This window comes from Aotus nancymaae, unplaced genomic scaffold (assembly GCF_030222135.1).
Source record: "Aotus nancymaae isolate 86718 unplaced genomic scaffold, 86718_ANA_hifiasm-v0.15.2.pri h1tg000028l, whole genome shotgun sequence".
Taxonomy (NCBI): domain Eukaryota; kingdom Metazoa; phylum Chordata; class Mammalia; order Primates; family Aotidae; genus Aotus; species Aotus nancymaae.
In genome coordinates, this window is record NW_026988441.1 from 37,466,194 (window position 1) to 37,477,150 (window position 10,957).

Consider the following 10,957-nt stretch of genomic DNA (forward strand, 5'->3'; position numbering starts at 1 on the left):
CTAAAAATACAAAAATTAGCCTGGTGTGGTGGCATGCGCCTATAGTCCCAGCTACTGGGGAGGCTGAGGCAGGAAAATCGCTTGAACCCAGGAGGCAGAGGTTTCAGTAAGCTGAGATGGTGCTATTGCATGCCAACCTGGGCAAGAGAGTAAGGTCTCAAACAACAAAAAGAAACCCTCCGGTTTGCGAAATTGTCTAGATTTGGAGGACGAGGAAGAGAGTCTAAGTACTTTGGTCAGAAACCACAGATTCCTGCATGCTGTGACTCGTGAAACTGGGTCTGTCCCTGTGGCAGCCTGATTGCTGAGCCCACAGAGCTGTTTCAAGAGATAGGAGCTTTATTTTGGGACAGAGAGCTTCTCAGCCAGGGTAGCACCTCTCATCGTGAGGATTAAATGATGTCAAATAAGTTAAGCGCTTGGAAGGCTGCCTGGCAGCACAGGAAGTCCCTGTAAATGTTTGTGAAAAGATAAAAGAAAATGACCATTATAGACGGTGGAGTTTTTTTGTTTTTTGTTTTTTGTTTTGACGGAGTCTCATTCTTTCGCCAGGCTGGAGAGCAGTAGCACAATCTCGGCTCACTGCAACCCCCACCTCCCGGGTTCAAGCAATTCTTTTGCCTTAGCCTCCCGAGTAACTGGGACTATAGGCACGTGCCACCACGCCCAGCTAATTTTTGTATTTTTAGTAGAGACGGGGTTTCACTATGTTGGCCAGGCTGGTCTGTCTCTTGACCTCGTGATCTGCCCACCTCTGCCTCCCAAAGTGCTGGGATTACAGGCATGAGGATTGTGGAGTTTTTTTGGAGGAGAGCGGGAAGTTGTAAAGTCAGATATTGAGCTTCAGACCTTACAGAAATCCTAGCTTGTCATCTCTGGGCAAGTTAGAAGTTTTAGTTAATTTCTGAGGTATTACAATCTCGTTCACCTTTTCTCCTTATTCTCTTCCCCCTAAGTAGGAAGAAGTGGGGAAGTCCTCAGAATTCTTTCATAAAGGAGACACTCCATCATCAGCTGCAGATTCAGCCAAGCAACTGCAGCCACAGGTTCATCTCGTCTCTGCTACTTGGCTGAAAATGAACTGACGTGTTTATCCACAGCACCCCTGGGTCGCACGCAGACCAGACAAATGCCACTATTTCTAGCTTTCCTGTGAAAAGTCCAGGCTCATTCACCTATTTTGGCTTTTTATCTTCATAGAAAGAACAGGACATCTGGGAGAATTCTTAGATCCAGAATCCAGTAGTGTGGCCTGTACAATGAAGTGTCTGAAGGATGCATTTTATTTTTTGTTTTTATTTTTATTTTTTTCTTGAGAAGGAGTCTCGCACTGTTGCCTGGGCTGGAGTGCAGTGGTGCTATCTTGGCTTACTGCAACCTCCACTTTCTTTCACTCCTTCCTTCTCTCCTTCCTTTTTTCCTTCCTTCCTTCCTCCCTCCTTTCATCCTTCTTTCCTTCCTTCCCTCTCTTCCTCCTCCTCCCTTCCTCCCTCCCTCCTTCCCTCCCAAGTGATCCTCCTGCCTCAGTCTCCCAAGTAGCTGTGATTACAGGTGCCCACCACCACGCCGGCTAATTTTTTGTATTTTTAGTAGAGACGGGATTTCATGATGTTGGCCAGGCTGGTCTCCAACTCCTGACCTCGTGATCTGCTCGTCTCAGCCTCCCAAAGTGCTGGGATTACAGGCATGAGTCACCGCACCTGCCCAAAGGATACATTTTAAAGATGGCAGGTGGGAGAGGTGGATTTTCTTCCTGCAGCTATTACCACCTTGCCAGAAACTCTAAATGGCATCTGGATTCAGCTAATAGTTCCCTTTTTGGCCTCTCTGCTGTATTTTATGCTCACAAAGACCTTACATCATCACTCCACATTCACATAATTCAACAACTTCCATATGGATCAATATTAAAGAGGGTGCTGCATTTCACAATACGAAAACACATTATCATCCCAGCTTAGGGGTGCATTGTCCCTGCACAGGCTCTTTTGTCCAAGACACTGACATTTTCCCCATTTTCTTTGCCTGAGATTTTTTATTTCTGGAGACAGAGTTTTGCTCTTGTTATCCAAGCTGGAGTGCAGTGGTGCAATCTCAGCTCACTGCAACCTCCGCCTCCGGGTTCAAGAGATTCTCCTGCCTCAGCCTCCCAAGTAGGTGGGATTACAGGTGCTCCCCACCATACCTAGCTAATTTTTTGTATTTTTAGTAGAGACAGGGTTTCACCATGTTGGCCACGCTGGTCTCAAACTCCTGACCTCAGGTGATCCACCTGCCTCAGCCTCCCAAAGTAGTGGGATTACAGATGTGAGCCACTGCACCCAGCCTGCCTGAGACTTTTTGAACCTCCACGTACACATGAGTTAAAGAACATTCTGTACGCAGCGCAACTTTTTATTTTGCATAATTTCAAATGTACGTGAATAAAAGCTGCGATAAAAGCAGTCTTCCTGGGCAGCTGACAAATCCTTGTGCCGAATTCCTACTCATGTTGCTGTTGACTCTCTGGTCCATGATGGTTGCAGAAAGACAGAATAAATAAGCCATGTATTCTAGGTGCTGCAGGTTGGAATTCTGGCTCTGCTACTGACCCTTTTTCCTCCCTTCCAACTTGAAGGCTGCCTTTTTTCTTTCCTGCCTCTTCCATTCTTTGGCATTTTTTCTTTTTTTTTGAGACAGAGACTCGCTCTGTCAGACAGGCTGGAGTGCAGTGACGCGATCTCAGCTCACTGCAACCTCTGCCTCCCAGGTTCAAGCGATTCTTCCACCTCGGCCTCCTAACTGGGACTACAGGCGCCCACCATCACACCCAGCTAATTTTTGTATTTTTAGTAGACCCGAGGTTTCATCATGTTGGCCAGGCTGCTTTCAAACTCCTGACCTCAGGTGATCCACCTACCTCGCGAGGCCTCTCAAAGTACTAGGATTACAGGCATGAACCACCATGCCCGGCCACATCACCACGCCCGGCTAATTTTTGTATTTTTAGTAGAGATGGGGTTTCACCATGTTGGCCAGGCTGGTCTCAAACTCCTGACCTCAGGTGATCCACTTGCCTCGGCCTCCAAAAGTGCTGGGATTACAGGCGTGAGCCACCGAGCCCAGCTGAGAAGTAGGAAATTATACTCTACAACTCCCTCTCTGTTATCAGAAGTTGGGGAAGCTATGACTAAGAGCACAACCTTTCTGGTAAGTGGTGAGTGTGGAACATTTTCTTTTCTTTTTTTCTTTTTTGAGACAGAGTTTTGCTCTTTGTTGCCCAGGCTGGAGTGCAATGACGCAATCTTGGCTCACCGCAACCTCTGCCTCCTGAGTTCAAGCAATTCTCCTCTCTCAGTCTCCCAAGTAGCTGGGATTACAGGCATGTGCCATCATGCCCAGCTAATAGAGACAGGGTTTCACCTGTTGGTCAGGCTGGTCTTCAACTCCTGACCTCAGGTGACTCACCCGCCTCAGCCCACCCCAAAGCACTGGGATTACGTAAAGGCATGAGCCTTTATTTTCTTTTCTTCTAGATAAGTGATAGTGTAACGTATTCAGTTGGAGCAGGTTCAGGGATGGTGCGTGGTCCATCTCCTGAGGGGGATGGATCTGAATGTTTAAAGTTATGTTGAAATAAGTGTCTTTAAAATGTCATCATTCCGATTTGCTTCTAGATACAATGTTTAATTTCTTTCAATTAAAAAGGCGACTGAAAGCAGGAGTTCTCAAGGCGGGTATTTTTACCCTCCTCCCACCTCCCACCCATTTCCCCACCCCCACCCCCCACCCCCCTACCTTCCCACCTCCGGCCCCACCCAGGATGGTCAACAATGTCTGGAGGCATTTTTGGTTGTCAGGCATTGGGAGACCTGGGTGCTACTGCCACCTACTGGATACGTAGCAGGATGTCAGAGATGCTACTCGACATCCTGTAATGGGAAAGACAGTCCCTTTCAGTAATGAATTATCCAGCCCAAAATGTCACTAATACTGAGCCTGGAAACCCAGATTTAAAGATGGTGTGGAATTTTTTTTTTCAAGCCCAGATGAGGCATGGGCCAAACAAAGATAATAAACACCAGGCTGGGCTCGGTGGCTCGCACCTGTAATCTCAGCACTTTGGGAGGTCAAAGTGGGAGGATCACTTGAGACCAGGAGTTTGAGATCAGCCTGGACAGCATGTGGAGACTATAGTCTCACCTACTTGGGAGGCTGAGGTGGGAGGATCGCTTCAGCCCAGGAGATCAAGGCTGCAGTGAGCTATGATTGCACCACTGCACTCCAGCCTGGGCAAAAGAGCCAGACTCTGTTGGAAAAAAACCCCAAAAAACAAAAAACAGGCTCAGTGGCTCATGCCTCACACCTGTTATCAAAGCACTTTGGGAGGTTGAGATGGGCAGATCACTTGAGGTCAGAAGTTTGAGACCTGCCTGGCCAACATGGTGAAACCCCACCTCTACTAAAAATACAAAAATTTGCTGGGCATGGTAGCAGGTGCATGTAATCTCCCAGCTACTCGGGAGGCTGAGGCAAGAGAATTGGTTGAACCTGGAGGCAGAAGTTACTGTGAGCCAAGACCACACCACTGCACTCCAGCCTTGATGACAGAGCGAGACCCTGACTCAAAGTGAGACCACCTCTGAGGTATGACTCATGCTCCAGTGCTCCCCAGGGATCAGGCTGCAGTCGCTTCCAGCTGAGACCATGACCTTGCCCTCCAACTTCCCAACCCCATCCTGACTCCCTCACTCTTCTGCTCCAAGCAGTCCCTCAACAACTTACAGGCACCACTATCCTGGTCTCAGGCTCTGCTTTTAGAACACCTGACCTCAATCACTTATTGTCATTTTATAAATCATAATACTAGTAATACAATGAGCACAGAGTTGTTGTTACTGGAAACTTAAACAAAAGAGATCTGTTTTGAAGATTCTGAAAATCAGAATCTATTATTTATAAAAGCCATTATTTATAAAACCAAGAGTGGTCACTTGAGGAGACAGAATATCAGAATAGTATTCTGTTGCTGGGCAGTAGATAGACACACTCTCTTTCCTGGATGTATTCATTTAATAAATATTATTAACCCAATCAGTGACCCCGATCTTCTGCTGGATGGTAGACTTACAGAGATAAATGAGACAAGGAACTCATCTGATCGTGATCCAACATACCAAGTATTACAAATAAAAAGTCAGTAACTTTAGGCAAAATGGAACAGAAAGGTCACATCAGGAGGCAACCAGACGGCTTAGAACTGATGACGGAAAGATTTTCTGTGAGCAAAAATTAAGGAAACCTCAAATGACTATATCTCTAATGGCTACTTTTTAAATTATTTCAAATTTTTATCTATTTATTTATTTAAAAACCAGACTATGAGACTGGCTAATTTTTGTATTTTTGGTACAGAGTTTTACTGCATTGCTCAGACTAGTCTTGGACTCCTGGGCTCGAGTCACCCACCTACCTCAGCCTCCCAAAGTGCTAGGATTACAGCCATGAACCACCATGCCCGGCCTCTAATGATTTATTTTTTACAGTTTGGGAAAGTTTTGGCAGCCTTTGTATAGTGATAAATGTTTGTCTTTAATCAAACATTAAGGGGAACATATAAATTTCTTCCCACTTGTAATCTTCTAATTTTAAAGGCACTTACATAGTTGAGTGTTAAAATTTTAGCTCAAAAATGTTCATTACAGTGTTGTTTAAAGTGCTGAAAATTTAGAAATGATACAAACTTGGATTAAATACTTTATGATGCATAAATCCCTAGATTATCAGGCAGACGTTCAGAAAAAAAGTTTTTAAATATTTGGGGCTAGGTGCAGTGGCTCATGCCTGTAATCCTAGCACTTTGAGAGGCTGAAGCAGGAGGACTGCTTGAGCCCAGGAGTTCGAGGCCAACCTGGGTAATATAGTGAGACTACTTCTCTACCCCAGCTCTATAATTAAAAAAAAAAAAAAAATTAGCTGGCATAGTAGTGGGCACTTGTTGCTCCAGCTACTTGGGAGGCTGAGGTGGGAGGATACTTGAGTGCAGGAGTTTGAAGCTGTAGTGAGCTATGATTGTGCCAACTATACTGCAACCTGGGCGAAAGAGTGACACCTATCACTAAATAATGATTGGCCAGGTGCAGTGGTTCATGCCTGTAATCCCAGCACTTTGGGAGGCTGAGGTGGGTGGATCACCTGAGGTGAGGAGTTCAAGACCAGACTGGCCAATATAGTGAAACCCTGCCTCTAATGAACATAAAAAAAAATTAGCTGGGTGTGGTGGTGCATGCCTGTAGTCCCAACTACTCAGGAGGCTGAGGTAGGAGAATTGCTTGAATCCAGGAAGTAGAGGTTGTGGTGAGCAGAGACTGCACCACTGCACTCCAGCCTGGGTGACAGAGTGAGACTCTTGTCTCAAAAAAGAAAAAAGAAAGATGTAGAGTGGCAGGATGAAATTTTTAAAAGACCAACCTATATGCTGCCTACAAGAGACTCACCTCACTGTTAAACAGACTGAAAGTGAAGGAATGGATAAAGATACATCATGCAAAGAGAAACCAAAAGTGAGCAGAGGTAGTCATACGTATACCAGGTAAAATTGATGACAAGTCAAAAACTGTAACAAAAAGAACCAAAGAAGACCGTTACATAATGATATAGCAGTTTAACAAGAGGCTTTAACCATCATCAGCATATATACACCCAACGCCAAAGCATCCAAATATATAAAGCAAATGTTATTATATCTAAGGGACAGATAAGACCACGAAATTCAGTTCTCACAGGGGACTTCAACATCCCAATTTCAACAATAGATAGATCGTCTAGACGAAAAATGAACAAATCAACATTGACTTAAACTATTCCATAGACCGTATGGATCTAGCACACATTTACAGAACATTCCAACCAACTATTGAAGAAAACACTTTCTTCTCCACTATAAATAGAACATTTTCTAGGCTAGATCCTGTTGGGCCATAAAACAGTCTTAACATATTTAAGAAGATAGAGATCATATCAAGTATGGATATGACCACAATGGAATAAAAATAAAAATCAATGACAACAAAAACCTTGGAAAACTTACAGCTATGTGGAAATTAGACCTTATGCTCCTAAATAACCAGTGGTTCAATGAAGAAATTAAAGGGAAACTTAAAAAATCTTGAGACAAATGAAAATGGAAATACATCATACAAAACCCCGTAATACATAGCAAAAGGAAAGCTCATAGCAATGAACACCTACCTCAAAAAGAACAAAAGTTTCTAATAAACAACCCAACTATGCACCCCAAGGAATTTGAAGAACACAGCTAACCCAAAATTGGTAAAAGGAAGGAAGTAATAAGACTCAGAGCATAAATAAACAAAATACAGACTAAAAAGCAATTCAAAAGATCAATAAAGTCTTGGTGTTTTGAAAAGATAAACAAAATTGACAAACCTTTAACTAGACTAAGAAAATAGAGAAAATACCCAAATAAGTGAAATCAATACAATATTATTAACTATAGTTCTAATGCTGTACATTAGATTTCTAAACTTATTTTTCCTACATAACTGCAACTATGTGCCTTTTGACCTACTTCTCGCAATTTCTCCTTCACCTCATCCTTGTTCCTAGTATTCCATTATTCTATGCTTTGTTTCTGTGTGTTTGATTTCCTCAGATTTCATATATGAGATTATGCAGTATTTGTCCTTCCGTGCCTGGCTTATTTCATTTAGCATAATGTCCTCTAGGTTCCTTTCTGTTGTTGGAAATGTCAGGAATCTCTTTTTTTAACACCAAATAATATTTTTTAATGATTCTTCTTTTTGGAAGCCAATTTTAAAAGTTATTGATGAGTTTACTTCCATCAAAACCAGTAAAGTAAAATTTTAATAATTCTAGTTTGGGGACACACACTCACCTCGGCCGCAGCGCCGTTCGCTCCCGCGGGCCGCACGCTCCAACTTCAGCCCGTGGGCCTAACACGCGCGCGACCCACGCGGACTCCAATGCCCCTGGGTTGCGCCCCACTTCTCTACGAGCCTGCCCCAGCCTTCTGCGCACAACCCAGGCGAGTTTCAGCCCCCAGCTGCGCGCCTCGGCAGGCGCTGCGCTCTCGCCAGGCGGTCTCCGGCCGCTGCCCGCGCTCCGCAGGCGGCTTTCAGAATTCCCGCCAAAGCTTCTCCGCCAGGGGTTACGCCCGCGTCGGCGTAACGTCGCCCCGCCTCCTGGATCCGCCTTCTCACCGCTTCCGCCCTGCGCGCCAGGCCGAGACTCGAGCGTGAGAGCTTCATCCTGCGCGAGGTTACGGACTGCCCTCCCTGGCCACACTCCTATCGTCTCCTTTTTCCCTCTAGCTGCGACGTATGAGACCACAGGTGTAAAAAAAAATGTACCAAGTGTAGCTTAATGTGTGTAGGAAGAGAAATAACCAAGTGTGGAGGTCACACCTTTATCCACCTACCTTAGAAATATAGAGCTTCTTGGCCGGGCACGGTGACTCACGCCTGTAATCCCAGCACTTTGGGAGGCCGAGGTGGGTGGATCACTAGGTCAAGAGTTCGAGACCATCCTGGTCAACATGGTGAATCCCCGTCTCTACTAGAAATACAAAAAATTAGCTGGGCATGGTGGCACGTGCCTGTAATCCAAGCTACTCAGGAGGCAGAGGTTGCGGTGAGCCGAGATCACGCCATTGCACACCAGCCTGGATAACAAGAGCGAAACTGCGTCTCAAAAAAAAAAAAAAGAAATATAGAGCTTCTTAAGGCAACTATATTCCAGAGCAACATGCAACACCGTTGTACAGACATGGCCTTGAGCAAGTCTTCTATCAGGAAAAAACTTTATTCAAGTGATACGGAATTTATTATCCTGACAGCTCGGAGGAAATGGAAACCAAAGTAATTTTTTTTTACATTCCAAATTGTTGCAGTCCAATGCAGGATGTTGACGGTACTTTGGTGGTTTTGTCCATCAGCAATGGCTACAAATAAATGCTTCATAACAAACCCCTCGTGAAACTCAGTGTCTGAAAACAGTGATACTTTCTTGCTGCTCCTGAGTCTGTTTATGGGTTGTCCCATCTAACATTTCTACATAATGAAACTTCCGCTCGCTTCTTGGTGCCTGCCTAATTCTCCTGATCATCACAGGATTAGTTTTGGCCGTACACTATACATCAGAAACCTCAAATGCCATCTCTTCAGTCGCCCATATCAGCCGAGCTGTAAACTATGCTATTTTCTTTTTCATCTGCCTCTTCTCTTACACGTTGGCCGAGGCTTGTGCTACGGGTCATGTATATTCCTAGAAACCTGAAATATTGGCATTATCCTCCTACTCACGACTATAGCAACAGCATTCGTAGGCCATGTACTCCCATGAGGCCAAATATCATTCTGAGATGCTACAGTAATTACAAGTCTACCATCAGCCATCCCATATATTGGAACTGACCTTGTAGAATGAATCTGAGGCGGATTCTCAGTTGACAAAGCCACTGTCACACGGTTTTTTGCCATGCATTTCATCTTACCCTTCATCATTACAGCTCTAGCAACTGCTCACCTTTTATTCTCACAGGAAACAAGATCTAACCACCCTTCAGGGGTTTCATCAAATCCAAACAAAACCACTTTCCACCCCTTCTATACAACAAAAGGTAGTCTAGGTTTAATTTTTCTCCTCCTCCTTCTACTAGGACTCCTGTTTATTGTGACTATTATATGGCCCAGGTCTGCTGACGTTGGCTGAGCTCTCTCCTGTGACAGAGGCAGCAAGTTGGCATGGTGGCCAACTGGGGACTGCGGGATGAAAGTTGCCCAGGCGCCAAGGCGAGAGACTGAAGGCACTATCTGTCCCAGTATAGTAAATAACTGATTACTTAGTTTTAGCAATGATACCAAGTATATTTAGAAACAATCACATAATCAATTATATAATCAATCTTATTAAATCATTATTCTTTATTAATCTTTGCTTTGGTATTATAGCTTGGAATCACTTTAGTCTTACAGTATAGACATAATCAGGTGAAGTACAGTTAGGAACTGAAGGGACATCGTGAGAAGTGATCAGGAGGCGAGAGTGAGAACCTTGCAGTAGCACCAGTGCCTGGGAAGGCACCCGTTACTTTGCAAGCCATGATGGGATTTCCCTTTCACTGGGGGAGTTCAGAGAACACTCTGCTCTGCTTGGCTCTCGAGGAAGGCCTGACATTAGCCAGGCCAGCAGGCAGACATCCAGGGGCTTAAATGCCTCTCTGTGGTGCTGCGCTCCGATGGTCACCATCCTTGTCCACTTTCATGTTCCGCTTTCCCACGTGGAGCTCCTTTTAAGTTCTTAGAAGTCGTGAGAAGTAAGAACAGAGGAATCCTAAAAGCCTTTGATCTTTCTGATAAGTGCATAGAAAGATACTGACAGATGTGTCTCCCCTCCTTGCAGCAGCTACCTGAAAGGGAGGGGCCCCCTGTACTGTAAGCACGTGATTTGCTTGACCCTATCAATCACGTCAGATGAGTCACTCTCCTTACCCTGCCCCCCTGCCTTGTATACAATAAGTATCAGCGCATCCAGGCATTCGGGGCCACTACTGGACTCTGCGCCTTGGTAGTAGTGGTCCCCCAGGCCCAGCTGAATTCTCCTCTTACCTCTGAGTCTTGTGTCTTTCTTTCCTGCGATCTATCATCTCTGCACAGAAAAGAACACCCACTAGACCCTGCGGGGCTGGACCCTGAAGAGGACAAGCTTCACTGGTGTCACCCTTCATCCTGTGTTTCTCATGTGTCTTACCCAAGCAGGTAAGCTTGGGCATGTTCTCATGGTGGGGGTAAGGAAGCAAGGCGAGGAAATCTAATCATGTAACTGGCAAGAAGGAAGACACGCACAATTTCAAAACTTAGATTCGAGTCACATTTCCTAACATTCCATTGGCTGAAGCAAATCTCAAGTCCAGCCCCAGAGTCAGACAAGGAGACAG

At 44.9% G+C, this 10,957-nt stretch overlaps 1 protein-coding gene across 6 annotated transcripts in view; it reads left to right on the plus strand.

Moving 5' to 3' along the window:
- LOC105706208 (putative adhesion G protein-coupled receptor E4P) overlaps window positions 1-3,696 on the plus strand; it is a 51,271-nt gene extending 47,575 nt beyond the window's left edge. For 5 of the 6 annotated variants that reach the window (XM_021676808.2, XM_021676812.2, XM_021676809.2 and 2 more), the window contains one exon: window positions 960-3,696. In XM_021676808.2, the coding sequence (XP_021532483.2) occupies window positions 960-1,085 (126 nt within the window). In that variant the 3' untranslated portion in view covers window positions 1,086-3,696. Of the gene's footprint in view, window positions 1-956 lie in introns of all 6 variants that reach the window. The other variant, XM_021676813.2, reaches the window with a different exon arrangement.
- The last annotated feature ends 7,261 nt before the right edge of the window (window positions 3,697-10,957 follow it).